Source organism: Agelaius phoeniceus, chromosome 4, assembly GCF_051311805.1.
Source record: "Agelaius phoeniceus isolate bAgePho1 chromosome 4, bAgePho1.hap1, whole genome shotgun sequence".
Classification (NCBI taxonomy): domain Eukaryota; kingdom Metazoa; phylum Chordata; class Aves; order Passeriformes; family Icteridae; genus Agelaius; species Agelaius phoeniceus.
In genome coordinates, this window is record NC_135268.1 from 52,792,727 (window position 1) to 52,811,873 (window position 19,147).

The 19,147-nt window shown below is 36.7% G+C and overlaps 1 protein-coding gene across 1 annotated transcript in view; it reads left to right on the forward strand.

Annotated features, from left to right (window-relative positions):
- The window catches only part of ARAP2 (ArfGAP with RhoGAP domain, ankyrin repeat and PH domain 2), a 271,367-nt gene extending 256,530 nt beyond the window's left edge, over positions 1–14,837 (forward strand). Inside the window, exons 49-54 of the mRNA XM_077177631.1 lie at positions 1,070–1,152; positions 2,541–2,576; positions 3,056–3,119; positions 6,221–6,259; positions 7,787–7,918; positions 10,913–14,837. Coding sequence (XP_077033746.1) covers positions 1,070–1,152; positions 2,541–2,576; positions 3,056–3,119; positions 6,221–6,259; positions 7,787–7,918; positions 10,913–11,263 — 705 coding nt within the window. The 3' untranslated portion in view covers positions 11,264–14,837. The remainder of the gene's footprint in view (positions 1–1,069; positions 1,153–2,540; positions 2,577–3,055; positions 3,120–6,220; positions 6,260–7,786; positions 7,919–10,912) is intronic.
- Positions 14,838–19,147: the final 4,310 nt, after the last annotated feature.

Below are 19,147 nucleotides of genomic sequence, written 5' to 3' on the forward strand. Positions count from 1 at the left end.
TGTTGCACCTTGTTTGGGTCAACTCATTATATCAGCCCAGTCTGGGGGATGAGCAAATCCAGAGCAGCCCTGCCAGGGAGGATTTGGTGATGCTGGTGGGTGAGAGGCTGGACATGACCCAGCCATGGGCACTCCCAGCCCAGAGAGCCAAAGGTGTCCTGGGCTGCATCCAGAGCCCCGTGGGCAGCAGGGGAGGGAGGGGATTCTGCCCCTCTGCTCTGCTCTGCTCTGGTGAGACCCCACCTGCAGGGCTGCAGCCAGCTCTGGGGTTCCAGCACAGGAAGGACATGGACCTGTTAGAGGAGGGCCACCAAGCTGATTAGAGGGATGGAGCACCTTGTCTGTTAAGGAAGGCTGAGACAACTGCCTGTGGTCAGCCTGGAAAAGAGACCTACTTGTGACCTGAAAGGAGGCTAGAAGAAAGATGGAAACAGATATTTTAGAAGAGTGTAATGCAGAAGAACAACAGGAATGCCTTCAAACTGAGAGTAGGTTTAGACTGAGTATTAGGAAAAATTCTTTACTGTGAGGGTGGTGAGGCACTGGAACAGGTTACCCAGAAAAGCTGGGGATGCCCTGTCACTGGAAGTGTTCAAGGTCAGGCTAGGTAGGGCTCAGAGCAACCTGGTTTAGTAAAAGATGTTCCTGTTCATGGAAGGGGGGTTGGAACTAGATAGTCTTTAAAGTCCCTTACAACCCAAACCATTCTCTGATTTGAAGAAAATTTTCACCATTCCATAGAAGAGGTTATTTAACAGAGAGAAATCCCATTTCCCATCTTCCTGTCTCTTGAAGAGTTTGTGTTCATATATAGCACTGCATCTTCATTATTCTGATTGTGTTACAGTTTTGTGATTTCATGTGAACCTTAAGTTCTTAATCAGTCTGCTTCCCGTAAAAGTGACTGGTACACTTCGTTAATGGCAAAGAAAGAGATAAAATATTTTCATGATTTGCTAGAAAAGAGGGGTGCACTTCATGAAAGAAACTGAACTGTGTAATCAGTAATGTGGCATCTTCTCTGTGGCACATTCCTGATGCAATAATTAGAATCTTACTTTATTTGCAGGCTAGCAAACCTGAAAAAGTGTTGCCTGTCAGTTCTCTGAAGCTTTATCTTGGAGTGAAAAAGAAAATGAAGCCACCAACAAAGTAAGAATGGAAAAGAAAATAAACACAGTGTAAAAAGTATTGTAGTATCATCAATAAAGGGTAGCATAGAACATTGTGGAACAAGGAAAAGTCAAGAAGCCTATAGCAGTATACTGAATTAAATTATCCCCTGTAATATTATTTGTCCTTTTCCTATATTTGTTTTCATGTTCCATGTTAACTAATCTGTGCTAGTAAATTACTTTATTGATTGGCTCTTTGTAATCTGAAGTGCATTTGTTATCTCTTGTGGATATGGTCGCTCCTGGCTCACTTAGTTTTGTGCTGTATGTCCTGCATGTCATTGGTGGACACACTTTCCTTGCACCAAGTAAAAAGAGAGAAGAGAAAACCAGTTAGTCATGGCCCTTACCGGCAGTTCCTGTTGTTCAGCAGAGGATTTTCCTTTTTCAGGATCTTTGTTATTTTGATGTTTCTGCTAGCTGAAGACTACAGTGCCCTTTACAAACATCAGTGACAATCTCTCAGGAAAAGAGCATTGGGAAATGACACCTGTTTTTCTCAGATGTTTCCAGTTCTTGTTCGGTCAAAGCTTTGAGATACTGAGACAATGCACATAGGATCTTATCCCAGAGGGAGTCTAGGTTGGCTGTTGCCTTTAAACAGATCTGCTTGAACTTTTCCTTTACAGTTGGCAAATCAAAACACCCCAAAAAAGTCTGTGAATTTCAAAGCTTGGCCATGTTAAAGAAAGCATTGGTGGGTTTGTGGTTTTTTTTGCATGTTTTTTTTTTAATTCAAGTGCAGAATGAGTAGGAGATTAGTTCAAAATAGGAGTAAAAAGATAATGTAAATGTGTCTTTGCAGTTTTTTTTTTACCTTGAGGTTTATTTTTAGTCTACTTGCAAGTGAAGAGTTTACCAAGTCTCTTATGGATCTCCAGAAGTGTCTGTTTGTTTCACCTCAGAGGCTTCATTGTGCGCCCACTCCCTTTTTATTTTCCTAGTAATTATTAAATCCCTATAAAATCATGTGATTCATTTTGTTTATAGTACAAGCATAGCTCTTTTCTCTCTGTGACTTCCATACTGTAGTGGACTCTTTACCTGACAGTTTTATTTCCAGCTCCTTGAAAAAAGCACAGCCACAGGAAAAATGTGGCAACTAGTCAGCTGTCCCCTGCAGTGCTTTGCTATAACCCTTTGTCTAAAACAGAAAGTTCATTAACTGTGAATCAATTGTAAGAAAATTAGCAAAAATTCATCCTCAAACCCAGAACTTTACTCTGGATTTGCACTACACGTTTAGACTTCGCAAATTTTTTTTTTTCCAAATTAAGAGGACTATATAAAGGTAATTAATCTCTGCTGTTTGAGGAATATGTCCCTGTTTATGGAACTAATTTTTGAAAATCTTCTTTCTTTCAGCTGGGGACTTGCAGTATTTTCTGAAAAACACCAGTGGTAGGTAAACATGAAATGCATGCTTGGTTTAACCGACTAATATTTGTTGAAATATTGAATTGCAGAATAAGAGTGTTTGGAAACTAATGGGCATTATTTTGCTTTCATGTCAAATTTTATTTTTGTTTTTTTAAGTAAAGAAACTTTCTTAGTTGGTATGTTTGGTTCATGTTTTGGGTTTAGGTGTCTGGCTTCCTTCTGTGACCAGAGAGCAAACAATAGTCATAACGTTAGAATGATAGATTTTAATCCTGTACACATACTTAAAATGAAGCACAGGCATTGTCATCAAAGTAGGTAAAGTGATAATTTGAAGTATTTATATATGCCTATTTTTTCTGGGAGTGTTAATAATAAATATAGATAGTATGAATGAATTTAAGCACTGTTTGATGTAGTTTAGAAGCCTATTCTTTAATATGTTTAACTGTAACTGGCATCTCCATTGCTTTTAATATTAATTGTGTATTGTGTTCTAGGTATATATGTTGTGATGGACAAGATGTGCAGATGGAGTGGATGATCAGTATTTTTATGGCGCAGGTACTAATCTGATCAGAAAATGTAACTTATTCTGCTGTTACAAAAATCCCATTAAATATGTATGTGTTATAGATAAGGTTCAGTGCCAAAGTTTCTGGAATACTTCATGTAATAAAAGTGCCAAAAGATGTGTCTTAGTCCATGAAGACTATGAGTGCTCTGAGAGTAATAACATTAGATTCTGACATCAACTCTCCATCCCACCCCACTGTGTTGTAGAGAAGCTTGGTAAAGAAGGACAATTATTTTCTTTCCAGAAAGCTCTAGTGGGTGGAATTTTGGCCATTGACCTAAAGGGTGTGTCTGTGTGCCACAATACCCAAGTGCTATTTCTCTGCTCACTAGTTTGGATGCTGCTAAAGTAGTGATGAAAGAGGGGTGTAATGTTTAAAAGCATAGTGTTGTGAACTAGCCCAGTTGAAGAGCTTTGCTAATATGGCTTTTTTCTCTGGTGTCCAGGTTTGTTTTGTTAACACTGACAATTCATTGTGTTGGGTAGGTTTTATCCTAAATTAAGTACTCTTCTGCTTGATATGAGATTGTAAGAAGGGTGTATGTTTGAGTGGCATACAACACATCCTTGGAAATGGAGTTTAATGTTTGCATTGGAGAAGTGGAAGTAAGCGAGATGGGAAGAATTTAGCCTGACAGGAGAGTGGAACACAGTTTAAGGTTTTAACAGGATTTTGTGTCTGTGTCAGATTTTTCTTTTTCCCATGATGTTCAAGGAGCTTTGCAGGATATCACTGTGAATAAACATTGCTAGATTTATGATTACCTGCGAGCTTTGTGTTGCATAAAGTAGGCTGAGCACAAGACTGTTGAAATACAGACTTAGTGACTTCCTAAAACAGAATCTGACTTTCATAGATAGTAGTGCTAGAAGTATAATGCATGCCTTGAAAGTAAGACTTACAAATTCTTGTCTTATTCAGCTCTCTTAACTGAAATGACAATTGTTATTTCTATGGAAACAGCTGGCATGCATCTCATGGGCATAACATGAGCAGTGTCACAGCAAATAGGCTCAGAGGTTATTGATATAGGAAACTTAGAAGTAACTCATGCAAGGTTGGTAACTGTTGAAGTCCTTTTGACATAAAATCACAATGAAGGACAGTCTTACGATTCTGCTCAGGCAGATGTACAATATTCCTTTGACAATATAGATAAAAAACTGGGAGCCATTGCTCACTGTCCAGGATAAATTTTCCTAACATAAAAAAAAATAAAATCATTTCATGTACATTAAAAACAAGCTATGAATTCATAATGTTAATTTTAAAACTTTATTATAATGAATGAACAGTGCAATGAATTAGCAGTACTACATTGAAAGGGTTTTTTTGGTTTGGCTTGATTTTTGTGAAAATTGTTGGGGTTTTTTTACAAGTGTTCTGGACATCATTAAAGTTGTCAGTCCATAGACTACATGAGAAATTACGTGCTAATGATGCAGATGCAGATTTAGTATGTTGTTCTTACTGCAATCTACTACTTCATTACAGAGAAAATTTCCTTAAGAATGCAATGCCTCATTTTAGTAAAATTTGCTGTAAGATCTCTAAAAAGTCTTTTATCATACAGCAGCAGACAATTATTACCACATTATCCCATTTCTAAACCAGAAAACTGTAAATGTCAACTGAGATTATTTCGAGTTAGAATTTTCAAGTTGAGACCATCTTTAGGGAAGTCAGCTTGTTATTTAACTGTATATGTTGTCACGGTATTTGAACACACGTTAGAGAAACGGCAGGCATCACATCGTCTTTGTGAGTGGAATAAGTTAGACTAGAAATTGAAAAATACTATAAAATTGGTTTTGAAGTGTTAAGACATTGACATTTAATGATCTTGTGCAATTAAGAGGGACATAAACCAATATTACTGCGTTCCTCAGTGCTTGAGCAGACTCAAGTTTTATTAGTAATTAATATCAGTAAGATAGCAGTACTATTACTGTTTTTTTCCTGGTGTCTGATGTTTATTCCTGTAGTATAAATAGTGCAGAGTATATGAATAGCAAAGTGTATGTACTGCTGTAATCTAGGTACAAGAGTACTTTGATACAGGCCATCAAGTTAACCCACAGGTTATTAATCTTCCATTTCAAACTGGTACATACTAAGTGTTTGAAGTAGGACCAATGTTTCTTTCAGTTCTATGCAAAACCATCCTGAAAAGCATGATTCTTGAATTCTATAATAGTTCTGTACAAAATCTCTTAAGAGTATGCGTAGCATTAAGTTGGAAGTAATTAATTTATATGAAGATGTACACAATAGTTTTCTTCCAGTTCCCTTGTCTTTGATCAGCTGGAGGCATATTATACTACCATGAGGTGCAGTTGAACAGAGGGGTCAAAACTATGAATAAATACATTTTTTATGTGGTCTAATATGTTGCTAGTATTTCTGATATACTTTCGCAGTTCTATTTTAAGAAATGTTACAGGCACAAAAGGGAAATCAGGCTGCTTAGCTGACAGGGATGGTTTCCTTAGGTTTGCTGGAATTTAAGGCAGATAGTTTTTTCAGAAGCTGATTAAAGTTTCTCCATCACTTTCTGGATTGTGTTTGTTTTTTTTATCTTGATCCACAATAAACTGATTTTGGTTGGCAAGAGCTGCTCTTTCAGATAATAATTTCTCATTTAATTGAAAGAAAATGTTCTTAATGGAGAGAACTCTTCACTGGAGAGAACTCATCACAGACTTTTGCATCACTCTGGTCACATCATGTGTGAGAATTTTTTACTCCATCAAGATATGAGTCTATAAAATACTTTTTCTAAATTTGTAACCAAGGCTTTCAATTTCTGTCAGCCATCATGAGTCAGTAATCAGTGATTCTGATGGGTTTTAATGGTAGTCCTCTTTTTACTTGCAGACTATGTGCAAGATCATAGCTCCACAACTGTTTTTTTAATTACAGTCTTCAAGAGACTTGCTTCATGGATTTGCAGTCCTGGCTTGCCAGTTTCCTTCGAAGTCTTGCTGATTTAGCTGTAGGCCTTGGATATTCTCTTTGGTTCAAAGAATCTCATGTTGATGATTTTTTCAGTAAAATCATTTTGAAATACCTTGTCCTCAAATCAAGCATTACTTGAGGACTGTGTGCTCAAATTTGAAATGTTCAGTAAGTAATATGTGTTTTTTTACTTCCCTTCTCTTCCCAGTCTTGTTTTTCACTCAGATTGAAACTTCACATTCTTCCCCAAAGCTGACCTATTTCAGTTGAGCTAAAGCAAAGATTACTGTTGAAACCAGATCTGCATATTTGTAGATTGGGTTTTGGATAACACATGTTGTCATCATATGTTAAGCAATTATTTTCTCTAAATTATTAATACAAATTTTCACAGAATCAATTTGTTTGGAAAGGACAGATTGAGATTATTGAGTCAAAGCTATGACCTAACACCACCTTGTCAACCAGACCATGGCACTGAGTGTCACATGTAGTCTTTTCTTAAACACCTCCAGGCATGCTGACTGGTGACATTCCAATGTCTAATCACCCTTTTTGGGAAGAAACTCTTCCTAATATCCAATGTCAACCTCCCCTGGTGCAGTTTAAGGCTATTTCCTCTCACCCTGTCGCTGGTTGCCTGGGAGAAGGAGCCCATTCCCACCTGGCTCCAGCCTCCTTTCAGGCAATTGTAGAGATCAGTCCGTTCCCCCTGAGCCTCCTTTTCTCCAGGCTGAGCACCCCCAGCTCCCTCAGCTGCTCCCCACAAGCCTGGGGCTCCAGACCCATCCCCAGCTCCCTCAGCTGCTCCCCACAAGCCTGGGGCTCCAGACCCTTCCCCAGCTCCCTCAGCTGCTCCCCACAAGCCTGGGGTTCCAGACCCTTCCTCAGCTGCTCCCCACAAGCCTGGGGTTCCACACTCTTCCCCAGCTCCGTGTTCCTTCTCTGGACACGCTCCAGCCCCTCAGTGTCATTCTTGCAGTCAGGGGCCCAGAACTAGCTTTGGGGTCAGGATTTGAGGTGTGGCCTCCCCAGTGCTGGGTACAAGGGAGCAATCACTGCCCTGCTCCTGCTGGCCACACTATTTCTGACACAGGCCAGGATGCCATTGGCCTCCTTGGCCACCTGGGCACACACTGGCTCATTTCCAGCAGCTGTGGATCAGCACTCCCAGGTCCTTTTCCACTGGTCCAGATTCCAGCCCCTCTGCCCCAGCCTGTGGCACTGCCAGGGGTTGTTGTGACCCAAGTGCTGTACACTTTGGTCTTGAACCTCAACAAAGAAACACATTTTGAAATGCTTGCACAGTGAGGTAATTTTATCTTATTTCAGAAACTTTTGTTGGGACTCACGAAAGCATGCTTCTGTGGAATTTTGAAATTGTGAAACATGTCAAAATGTATGTTGTGTTTGACGATATTTTCTATTTTTTTGAGGATAATAATATTAAGGAAGGAGGATGTTTGATACATGACAATTACATAGAGACATTTTGGTTCTTTTCACTCAACATTGTGCAGCACTTATGAAATATTAACATAATTTTAAGCATCAGAGTGTTTTTCCCTTTCTCCCACAGTAGGAAGGCATGGTATTGTGCAGTATATTGCTTTTTCCAAGGGAGTTTGCATACCAAAGAATCTTCTGTATTTATGGAATTGTACATGGAAAATAAGGAATCATTTTTTTCTTCAGCATGCAGATATATGGCCACCTGTTGGGAAAGCAAGAAAACAATCCATAACTAAAAGTCCAAAGATCAGAGGCTTACCACTAATTCCCATTCATCAGGAGAAGAACACTTGTAAAATCAGAGGGAATACAGAGGTAAGTGGGGTTTAAACTTGATGTAGAACTTTTAACCACAATGCTGTAATAAGTAGTCCAGTAATATTGAACTCCCTGGAGCTGGATAAATGCAGAATGTTCTTTTTATCAATGCCTCTTCCAATATTTTGTTATTAAAGGAACATTTAGGACAATTTAATGAAAAAAAACTATTGTAGTCTCAAGTTGCATAACCTCTCTGGCTGTTCAGTAAATCATAATGGACTTTTATTTGTGCTTGTTTTTTTCTTTTTTTTTGAGTGGAGATTGTTCATTAGGAGTAAATAAGACTTTTAGCTGGAAATATTATGCATTTTATTGCAGTATGGGTTTTATTTTTAATAAGATCCTTGAAAACTGTCCTGCATGTGTATCTTCAAATATTTTTTCCTCTGTCTAAAATAACTGCGTGGTTTTAGTGATCTACTCTGATCTACTCTGTGAATATAATGGAAAAGCTCAGATGGAACTAATGTTGATACATTTAAGTTGTACTATTATTATTCTCAAAGAAGAATGAGAAGCTTTAGTTACAACTCTTTGAATAGAGTGAGCTTTGTTACTACATTACATGCACTAGTGATGTATCTGAACCTTATCATTTTAGTTTGAGATTACTCTTCTGGTATCCACATAGAGATACTGATGCCTGTGGGGAGAGCTTGAGATGAAGCAGTGGAGGCACTGTTCTACTTGGAATAGTAGTGGTAACTAGCCTGACTGCAGCAGTGAATTACTGTTGAAGCAACAGTTATTGTTGAGCTTGGTCCTTCGACTGCAGTACTATCATTTCTTGCACATTTTAGAACATTTTGAAGGGAGGGGTTAATATGGGATGTGTTATCACCACTAACAGAGATGGTGGTTCAGGTACAGAATGGTAAAGTTGGCTATTTCCATAGTAAGCCAAAAGCAAAAGGCAGGCATAGTGCTTTATGTAAAAGACAACTCCATCTTGTGTTACACTTTCTTCCAGAAAGAATTTCTGCTCTGCCTAACTACAAGAGTATAAAGCCATGTGAATATAAGTATTTTGTAATTTGTTTATAAATTTGTTTATAAATTTGTCTTTTTTAACCTTCTCTCAGAAAGTACTTTTGCAATTTTTAATAAGTTCTTTCTGATGCTTGAAATTTCAAACTTCTTTGATGAAAGTAATCAGGTTAACACAATACGTAATGAAAAATAAAAACTAATGCTTTTTTACATGGAAAGCTAAAACTGGAATGAACAGTAAAATACTGGTAGAAAGTGATATGATACGGTTTATTAAGAAGATATATAACTGAACTGTGAAGTCAGTTTTATTAAGAAGAAATATAACTCCCCAGTGGAGTCAGTTCAAAAAAATGTACCATTGGGAGACCATGCCTTCAATCTTTCCATGAATTTGAGTACTCTTCCAAGAATATCTCAGTTGTAAAGCATTAGAAAGTAATACTAGGAACAAGCATTTTCTGAAATATTCTGGTTTATGGAAAATGGAAGTCTATTTACAGATCAATGTGTAAACTTGTAGTAGAAATGTCATCAATTTATACAGGCAGGAAAAGAGACTGAAAGTTTTCCAAACAGTGAAAAAAGTGATATCTGAGAGAGAAAGATGGCTGAGGGGAGAAAAACCCAAACCACTATAAGCTCAAAGATACCCAAAAACTGAGTTTAATATTAATATTTTTTGCTAAAATGTCTATATTGAATGTCTGATTTTTCCTCATTGTTGGAAGCAGTTTTATTGAGGGTTAGCTAGACAAATGTGTAATACCAGGTTTGAAAGGCTCAATAACTAAGAGTCCTAATAACAAATAGAACCAAAACATTTTGGTTATTTCTAAACCACTTGTTGCACATGTAGACAGTGCATTTGAAATATGCATATTTCTCATATAGAATTATTTAATTGAAATAGAAATATATTGCTGTGTATCTGCAGTAAGTATTTGATTTTATTTCAAAATACAAGAAGGCTGAGGAATGAGGAAAAACCTTTTCTTTCAAGCATGATCAAATAGCATACTGACTTAGAATAGGTCATACAAGAAAGGCCCAAACCATTCTATAATTCTGTGTATCTAAACTAGCTCCTCCCTAGTGTTTGAGTAGTTTTTAATGTTTGTTTTAACATTTAGGAGGTATTAAGATTCCCAGGAAGAAGTTGCTCATATGCTGTGGATGGATAACTCCATAAAAAATGCAGTCAAACTGAACAAGTTCCTCACAGGAAATACACAAAGACCCAAAGTCTCTCTCAGCTTTCTTCACCTTCTGGTTGTCAAGAAAGATGGCACACATGAAAAAAAGTATTCCAGGACCTAATTTTCCTTTAGAACTACCAGGGTTTTTCAGAAAAGGAATGTTCTACCTACTGCTGCACCACCTGAGTAGCCAGAATACAATAAAGCAAATTTAGATGCAGCATCTGGTTTACCTTTAATTTTCTGCAGCTTAAGGACTTGAAAACAGCCCACCAATGTGAATTGAAAAAGAAGCCAGTCTTTATAACATATCAGTTAGTATTTAACAGCTGCTGAAAGTTTTTATGTGATTGTTGAAAATTATCTCTCATATATTGATGTTGCTCAGTCATTATATTATCAAAACTGTAATATACACAGTTGTATTAATTCCACCATACAATTCTAGGTCTTTAAGAGTGTAGGGAACTGCTGTAAAATGCTAAAACTTAGTCTACTGTGGTAGAATGAAAAATCAAATTGTGATTAGGTGAAAATAAATCTTCATGTCTTCATTGGCATGGTGCATGATTTATGTAAGTTTCAGAAGTATAGCTAATTGAGAATTCGCTCTCTAAAAATGATTACTAAATAATAATATGACAATTGTGATAATTTAAAACTAACTTTGCTGTCTCAGCTCTTGAGTAAAATTAATTTTTTTTCTTTAAAACTTATGTGAAACTAATGCAAAAATTGCAATCTAAACATTTGTTAATATGGTGTGAATGAACTTATTTCTCTTTGCTTGTTTGGTAAGAATATAGAACTACAAGCTGGAAAATCAAGATTTGGTGAACATCATGATAATGAATTTCTGGAAGAAAGAAAAAACTTGAAAGAAAAAGCATCTATTGTGGCACAGTGTTTGGAAAGAAAGGAGGAGAAAGGGCGAAATCATGCTAAAACACATCAAACCTTGATTTCTGAGGATGATGCAGGCTCAGGGATGACTGAATTACGCCAAATACCACATAAGACACTGAGGAAAAATAAAAAAAAAACAAACAAAACTACTTTGGAACTAGATAGTAAATTGCCATCAGATGTGATTCAGGAACTAAATACAGTGCTGCAGAAGAACAGAGCACTTCATGAAACCTCCAGCTGATTTCCTGAGCCTGAAGTGTAATACTTGTATGTATATTCTTGTGTTATATATGTATATATATATTTGTGTGTGTATTTTCTGTTCAAAATAGTCTGCTTTGATGTGTCTAGTTTGTACAGTGCAGAGAAAATAAGGAAATACAATTTGTTTATATGCAGCTATTGATTTTGTATATGTGTATACCCCATGTTATAATTGACGACTGAACTGGGAGAACTGATTATGTAAATCTCCTGAAGTTTGGAAGTTTTTCTGTGCATGAAAATAGACAAAAATCTGGTGTCCTTGCACTCAAGGACACCAGATTTTTGTCTATTTTGTTGTTGTTTGTTTCAGATTTTGTTTGATACAAGGATTCTAAGGACTGTCAAAAGCTTTTGCTGTTTATACACTGTACCAATTTGTAAATACTGGGAAGGTATTTTAAAAGACAAGATATACTCTGAAATTCGTACTATGAATTGGCCTGCAATATTTTTAATTGTCTAACACTATAAAATTAGTAACATCGGATTTTAAATTGATTTTTTTGTTGGTTTTTTTGGTTTGATTTTCTTAATTAGTGGTTTTGTTTTTAAGGAGAAAATTAGTATTTGTTTCCACAGAATTGTCCTCTGACAAGGCATCATGTGAAGAAATGAAAAGAGAGAAATGTAATAGATGAGACAATGTATTAATTCTTGTATTTTGAAACTGTGTCTCTAGGGTGTACATCTGATTATTACATCTAAGTAATGAGACTATTGAGGAGGACAAAAAAAGTCTTCAAAGCAACGTCTGATGGGTACGTGAATTGGAAGAATTGCACTATCTCAGTGGGCTGAAGTACTTTTCTAAAGAGGCCTTGCTCAGCTCAGGGTGACAAAGGCAGGCTTTTCTATTGCTCTTTGGATAGAGCTTGCTTGATGCTAACAAAGTTGCTGACCTCCCAAAAATATTTAGTATTTAAATGAGATATTAATTCCTTTGAGAAAAAGTGGTGCCCACAAAAACAAATCAGAACGGTACCAACACACCAAGTGTTAAGGAGGGCCAAATCCTAAACAGAGGAAGAGATTTACCCTCTCTTTACTGTAAGGACAAAGGTAATAATATTCTTTTTGCAGGGACTAGCAAATGCTTGCCCTACAACTTTACCACTGCTCTTCTGAGGGCTGGTCCCAGGGTTGAGAGTGCAGCCTTGCTTGCTGCCTTCTGCGTATGTAGGTAGCAGTCCCTGAAGACAGTGATGTAGCACAGCACAGCTACTTTGATTTTTAGCCCCAGATTTCCTTAAATTTAAAATTCAGCATTGCTTCTCAAAACAAAACCTATTCAAGGAATGAAATTATTTTCAGTTGTTTTTTAGATTTTATCTTCACTTATCCCTTGAGACTGCTGATTTGACTTTGTTCCTTAGCACCTGGATGGGCAGAAGGCACTGCTGTGCTGAGGCTGTTTTCAGGTGTTGTAGATGCTGTCTGGTTAAGCAGCAGGACTGACAGACCTGAGCTCTCATGAGCTCACGAGGCACTTTGCTTCAAGGGAGGCATTAATAAGGGCATCTGCTTGGTTTTCTGCTGTCCCTTTTGTGGTCTGACTAGTCAGACTGCCACAGATTTTCACCAGCCTTTTAAGAACTTACTGATGCCTTTAGTGTTTGATTGGAATTGGCCAGATCTCTTAGAGTAGGAGAGAGCAAGCACAGAAGCAGTATGCTCACTTACTCCCTCTTCTATTTTTGGTAGTCACAGGTGCCCTAACGTTTCTCACATCATTTATTTCTATTCCTGATTACATTGAGCAGCTTAATTGGAAAAATAATTTGTTTGATTGAAGAAATTATACAAGTGACTCAAATAATGTATCTGGCAACTCTGCTAGGAAGCACAGAGAAAATGAGACCAAACTCAAATATTTTATAGTAGTATTTATTACTCTGGAATGTAGCACTGACAAAGCAAGTCTAGTCTTTCAGGCTTTGCACCTACCTTATTTGACCAGTTGTTAAAACTGAAACCAGTTTGTAGATTTTAATTTTCCCAGTGCACTATTGACTGTTTTGCTACCTTCACTTTGTAATTGAACCTCTTCTAATCATGCCTCAAATACGCATATCTACCTGAACTAAATTTTATTGATTAAAGCTGGTGTTTATGTTAATAAACACATTCTCAATTGCTGGTTTGAACTGGGGACTAATGTCAGCAGGAGAAATTGCTTTATTTTCTGTCAGGCTGGACTTGAATGTACTATTTACAGTTGTACTTTTATTTGCAGATATTTCTCAGTATTGAGTTATGGTTCTTATATTGTTTATCTTTTTATTGGGACCTTAAGGATGACATTCACTTCACTGCTGAAATGATGCTTCATGCATCATTTAAGCCACTACACTAATGGGATAAATGGGGCAGTGGAAGGGTTTGTGCATTGGAGTGAATATATCCACAAAGAAAATGGTTTGTGTATTTTTAGTGGTTCTAAGGACTACAGAAACATTTGTTCTATTTCAAAACCATGTCACAGGTAAAATATCTGTGTAACTGCTGCTAACAGGCCATAAAAATCAAGAAGATGTTTAATAAAATGTGGTTAAATTTGGCATTGTATTGGCATTCATACACAACACATTTATGCACATTCACAGAGGCACACTGAATGATGACAGTGTTGCAAGTAAAGATTATTTGGGGAAGTCGAAATTAAATTTTAAATTAATTATTTTAAATGAGTATCAAAGTGTTGAACAAAACATCCGACACATTATTGTTGCACTACACATTTCAGACTGATCTAAGACCTGCAGAATAAATGTGGTTTGTTGCAATATCTTAGTGGCTGCTGATCTTTTGTTGTTCCTGTGCCATGTTGAGAACTGGTAAAGTGTAATTTTCAGAGAATTGTAATTGAATAAATGCTATTTCTCAGAACTAGGTGATGGATTTTTTCAGAAAAAAAAACCAGTAAGAATGTTTAAAAAAATAATCTGTCTGCCCATATGAAAGCTGTTGAATAACCTGGTAAGAGCTAACTTTCTCATCTGCAAAATGAAATTAAATGGGAGACTGGTATTTTATGTATGGGCCTATAACAGTTAGAAGACTAAGATTAGTATCTTAATAAATCTTAGTAAATCTCAGGTTCATCATTGCCTTGTTGAACTTCTATAATCATGATAGGTAGGTGTAAAGTTGACATGTAGCCATTGTTTTTGTTGTTAACATAATGCCTGTGTTCTGTTTGTGCATGGGTTTTTTCACATTTATTAGGATGGGTGAGGGAAGCAAGTGAAAACTCAAGAAGAAATATGAACTAGATTCTTCATTTTCTTTTTCTTTACTGAGCTGGATATTGTCTGCTATTTTAGAATTTTTCTTCAAAACAGATCTCTTTCTGAGGTACTATTTTGGGATGCCAGTTCAAAAGAGCAGTTTTACTAATAGATTTTGTGCCTCAGCAGAGACTGCCTTAGTGCGGGATCAGTTTCACCAGCTGGGATCTACAGTGTATTCATGCAGACTTTGCCTTTATGGTGTTACTGGGGTTGAGATGCAATTTTTGCATTAAAAGGTTTTGCAAATGTTATCCGAGAATCTGTCCAGTGGGGAAAGGATATCCCCAAAGATTTCTTTAGATAATGGGGAAGGCTTGGCCATATCATTGATTTTTGTTTCTTCCTTGGGAAGAGCTCTGGGCTGTTCTGCCTAAGGCGAGTTGTTAGGATGCCTCCAGCTCTGTCTGCCAGAGGCACCCCTGGGGTGCCTTTTGCTGTCATGTATTGGGGTAGTTTTAGACTGCTCTGGAGATACAGGGTTTGTCTTAGAGTAAAAGTTACAGGAATTTTATCACACTGCAATGATTTTTTTCTCCCCTGATACAGTGCTGACACAGTTTGTGTTCCTATGAGTGCTGCCAGGTTTCCACCCTCTCCACAGTTCAAATTCCAGATTAAGAAGTCTAAGAAAAAATTTACATGCTCTGCTGGGGATGGGGTTGGTACCTGTAGGAGTAAGGAAGTAAGGGGTGCATCTCTCACTAGCTATGACACTTTGTCATAGGCTACCCTGTTATGTCACCTCTCTGATTTTTATATCCTGTTTTCCAGTGCAGTCTGTTTATATCCTGTTTTCTGCAGTCTGCAGAGGGAGAGTCAGCTATCTGATTTTACTTGAATTTGAACTAGAACAGCTTCAGTTCTGCTGGAGTCCAAATGGAAACAAACAAAAAAGTACTGACTTGAGTCCCTTTTTGGAGCATAGAATGCTCTAAAATATTATTTTGATTTGGACTACTTGAAAGGAAATTTTTGGATTCAGTAAGTTACATTGGGACTGAACTGTATAGAAACAGACTACCCTGATAGATGGATTGAGTGTATTCCAAGTGGAATTGTTTGCAAGAATATGTACTAACTTGCCAAACCGAGCAAGATGTGGCAAGATTGCCTTTGGAAGAGTAAGGATTCTCCAATACAGTATTCCTGCTTCCGAACTGCTGGAGAGATTCTCTGTGCTGTTAAAAAATGATGTATTTGTCAAACTCACTGTTTCTTGAGATTGGACTGTTCTATGTAGAAAGGCAGAAAACCTTGCAAAATTTTTTCAGTGGTTCACAGTCAGTTTGGAGATTACACTGCTTTACTTGTGGCTCTGCTGAAAATGGGATCCATCTGCAGCTCAGTTAAGGGGAAAACTAATCCTGCTCTTTTTTTTTAGCTCTTACCACTGCACCTTAATGGTTTAACCTTAAAGTTATTGTCTTTGCTGAAATTTCTTTGAGAATATTCCTATTATGATTTGCCACTCATTTTTTGGTACAAATTCATTGTGATCTGTTGTACTGATGAGGAAGGAGGATGTGTATGTTAATGCCAAACAGACAACTGTATCTTCCTGCTTACCTGTACTTTCACTGCAGTCCAGAATTTTGCTTAGTCTACCTGACCTTACTTGAGCTCTGCCTCTTTTTGCTCTAGACCCTGTTCTGCATCTTAGACTCCGGAATATTCTAATCTTTAAGGTATCTTATATACACTCTCCCACTCTAGTCTAATGTCTGGTTCAAACTCTAGCCATTTCTGGTTAGATCCCATGGCTTCTCTGAATATCTTTTTTGCCTCTGTTTGCAGACAGTATGTGCATTATGGTCAAGACCATCATGCCAAGGTTGCCTTAACCTTTTTTTTAGGTTCTGTTAGAGCTGTTCTCAGTGCCACCAAAAAGAAATGGATTTCGCTGAAGTAACTGAGAGAGAAAGAGATTTAGATGTTGGCTAATAGGTATTCCAAAGTTCTGTGACCCATTCCTATAAATGCCTCTGAAAATCTTCTACATTTGTATTCCTCAGCCAATCAGAAAGCAAACTAAAGCAAATGTACTCTGCCTTTTTAAATTATTTCAGTTCAGTTCCTTAATGATGCTATAATAATTGCTTGTGCCTGGTAATAACACAGTTTCTTGCAAGTTATACCTTTGGCTACATAAAGTGTTTTCTTTCAGAATTTAATTAACATTAGTTTGTCCAGTACTGCAGAGAGTTTAAGAACTAATAGGTTGAGGTTTGCTCTATTTATGAGTTTTATTACATTGTTTTCTCCCTATCCACATTTAAAATATGTTTCATTTAAAAGCAAATAATTTCTTTGTGTTTGACTATATTGGCTTTATATATCTATTTAAATTACAGCATGATTGAAATTTCATTTCTTCAAAGAGATTGTAGCCATTAGCCTTTAGTTTATTGTGTCCAGCACTTACATTTGCTTTCAGATTGCCTCTTTTTCCCACTGTTTACTCATTCATCCTACATATTGGGAATGTTAAAGCTCATTAGATGATAAATATTTTAAACTGCATATGACAATTCTGTGGTCTTCCCAGGCTGTTACAGGTAGAACATTTTTCATATGAGAATCCTTATAAGCTTTCCTTCCAGAGGAAATCAGGTTTTGTGAGAGATTACAGAACTTTGATGTAGGAGAATGTGTTTTTGAGTCTTGGTTAAATCACTGAGTAGAACAGGAGTACACTTTGTCCATAATGTGGAGACAGTAGGATTGGTTCCCTTTCCATCACTTCTTGATCTCATATAGTGCAGTTTGGCCAGGTAAATGAGTTTTGAAAATGTTTGCATAGGATCTGTTCTAAGAACTAGAACACAGAAAACCAAATATGAAGCATCTCTAAAATAGCAATAAATCTAACCATTAGTTTCAGAAAGTTTCTGGGTTTACTCAATAAAAAGCAAATGCATTTTCACTGGTTTTTTTTCCTTCTAGATTTTAGAGAAAAGTTCTCACTAGCTTGAACTTTCTATGAATTTTCAGTATTAGTAACCAAGTCTAATTTAGAAAGTGTATTTTTCAAAACATAAATCTTGATACAAAAAAGGCACTAGAGGTAATTTTTTTAAATGACCTTGTATAAAGGTTTGCTTTCTTTTATGCTAGCTGTATCATAGCAGCATTAACTTGTTTAGTTCTCTCTGCATAGTATTTCTGGGATAAATGCATATCATGTGATGATTATTGATCTTTTTTAATGTCAGTCATGAAAAAAATTCAAAAATTTTCCACCTATGACTGAACTAATAAAAAATGCAAGTTTACATTATTTACCATTTACTCTTGGGGTTTGTAAAAATAACCTGACAGTATTTCATAAAATATTGCTATTGAGATTCAACAGCCCTGAATGTGTTGTTTACTTAAATAATGCAACCTTGATTGGTTATGGACATTTACAAGAAATTAGTTACAGAAAATCTGATATTTCTGCAGTTTGTGGTTAATTTATCTCCAGTTGAGTCTCTTTCAGCCATCTCCTCTTTCTCCAGACTTCTTGGGTTTCAAGAAAAGATACTAGCTTAGACTTCAAAATGTCAAGCCAGAAATTCATCTTGAAGATTCTATTACAAAAAACCCCACAAACAACCTACAACAAATAACCTTCCTCTTTAACGTGTTTGCAAAAGCTTCCTTTATTGAATTATTTTTGAGAGCCATTTAACAAAACAGAGGGAGGACACCCATACTGAAATTCAAATCAGTTTTCTGGTAGATGGATGCTATTTGCCTTAAAATAATTCTTTTTCCATCAGGTGGGTTATGGTGATCAAGCTAATATTTCAAAGTACTTGACTTGAGGTCAGAATTCAATGGGAAGATGCTGCACCTGTGTCTTGCTGAGGACCTCAAAGGTGAATGTTGTCTACGTGGTTTCATCAATTTTTTATTTCAGTTATTGTAGATATTCTGAGGCAGTTCAAGGTGGTAGAATTTAGGACGTTCTATAATTCTCTTCCAGCCTGTGGACACTGTAGTTCTGTAAAGAACACAGTGGTTTTCCACTTTTGAGCGAGTTCTGTGGCCTGTACCTGAGACTTGCACTCCTGAGCCATATCAAAAGCATATCTTGTTAGTAAGTAGGTTTTCTTTCAGTTTGTGGGTTTATTGTCACTCTGGACTTTTTGAGCACGACTAATGAAGTCTATAGCCAAATAGATAGTTATCTTTTTGTGGAACTAACCTAATTTCTTTTTTTTAAAATATATTCTGGAATGAGCAGCCATGTTTTAAATGGACAAAGTGTTTTGTCCAGATTTTTGTGCAGATTTTCATTAACTATAACAGTGTTGAAATCTCCTTTTGAATGTTTACCTTAAATAGAACCTCCATCCTCACAGATACTGGAGGTTTGATGTGATTTGGTTTTTTTGGCAAAGCAAGCATGCCATACAGCCAGATATTGGATCTCTGGTAGACATAACCTGGTATGTTAGAAGGTGTGTAACAAACCAAAAAATGTTAAATCATGCCATGTGTTACCTATTGGTAACCTTTTTTTGATGATGCTCTGACATCACTTTGGTTTTCATACTAAAACTCATTTTACTTAAAAAGTG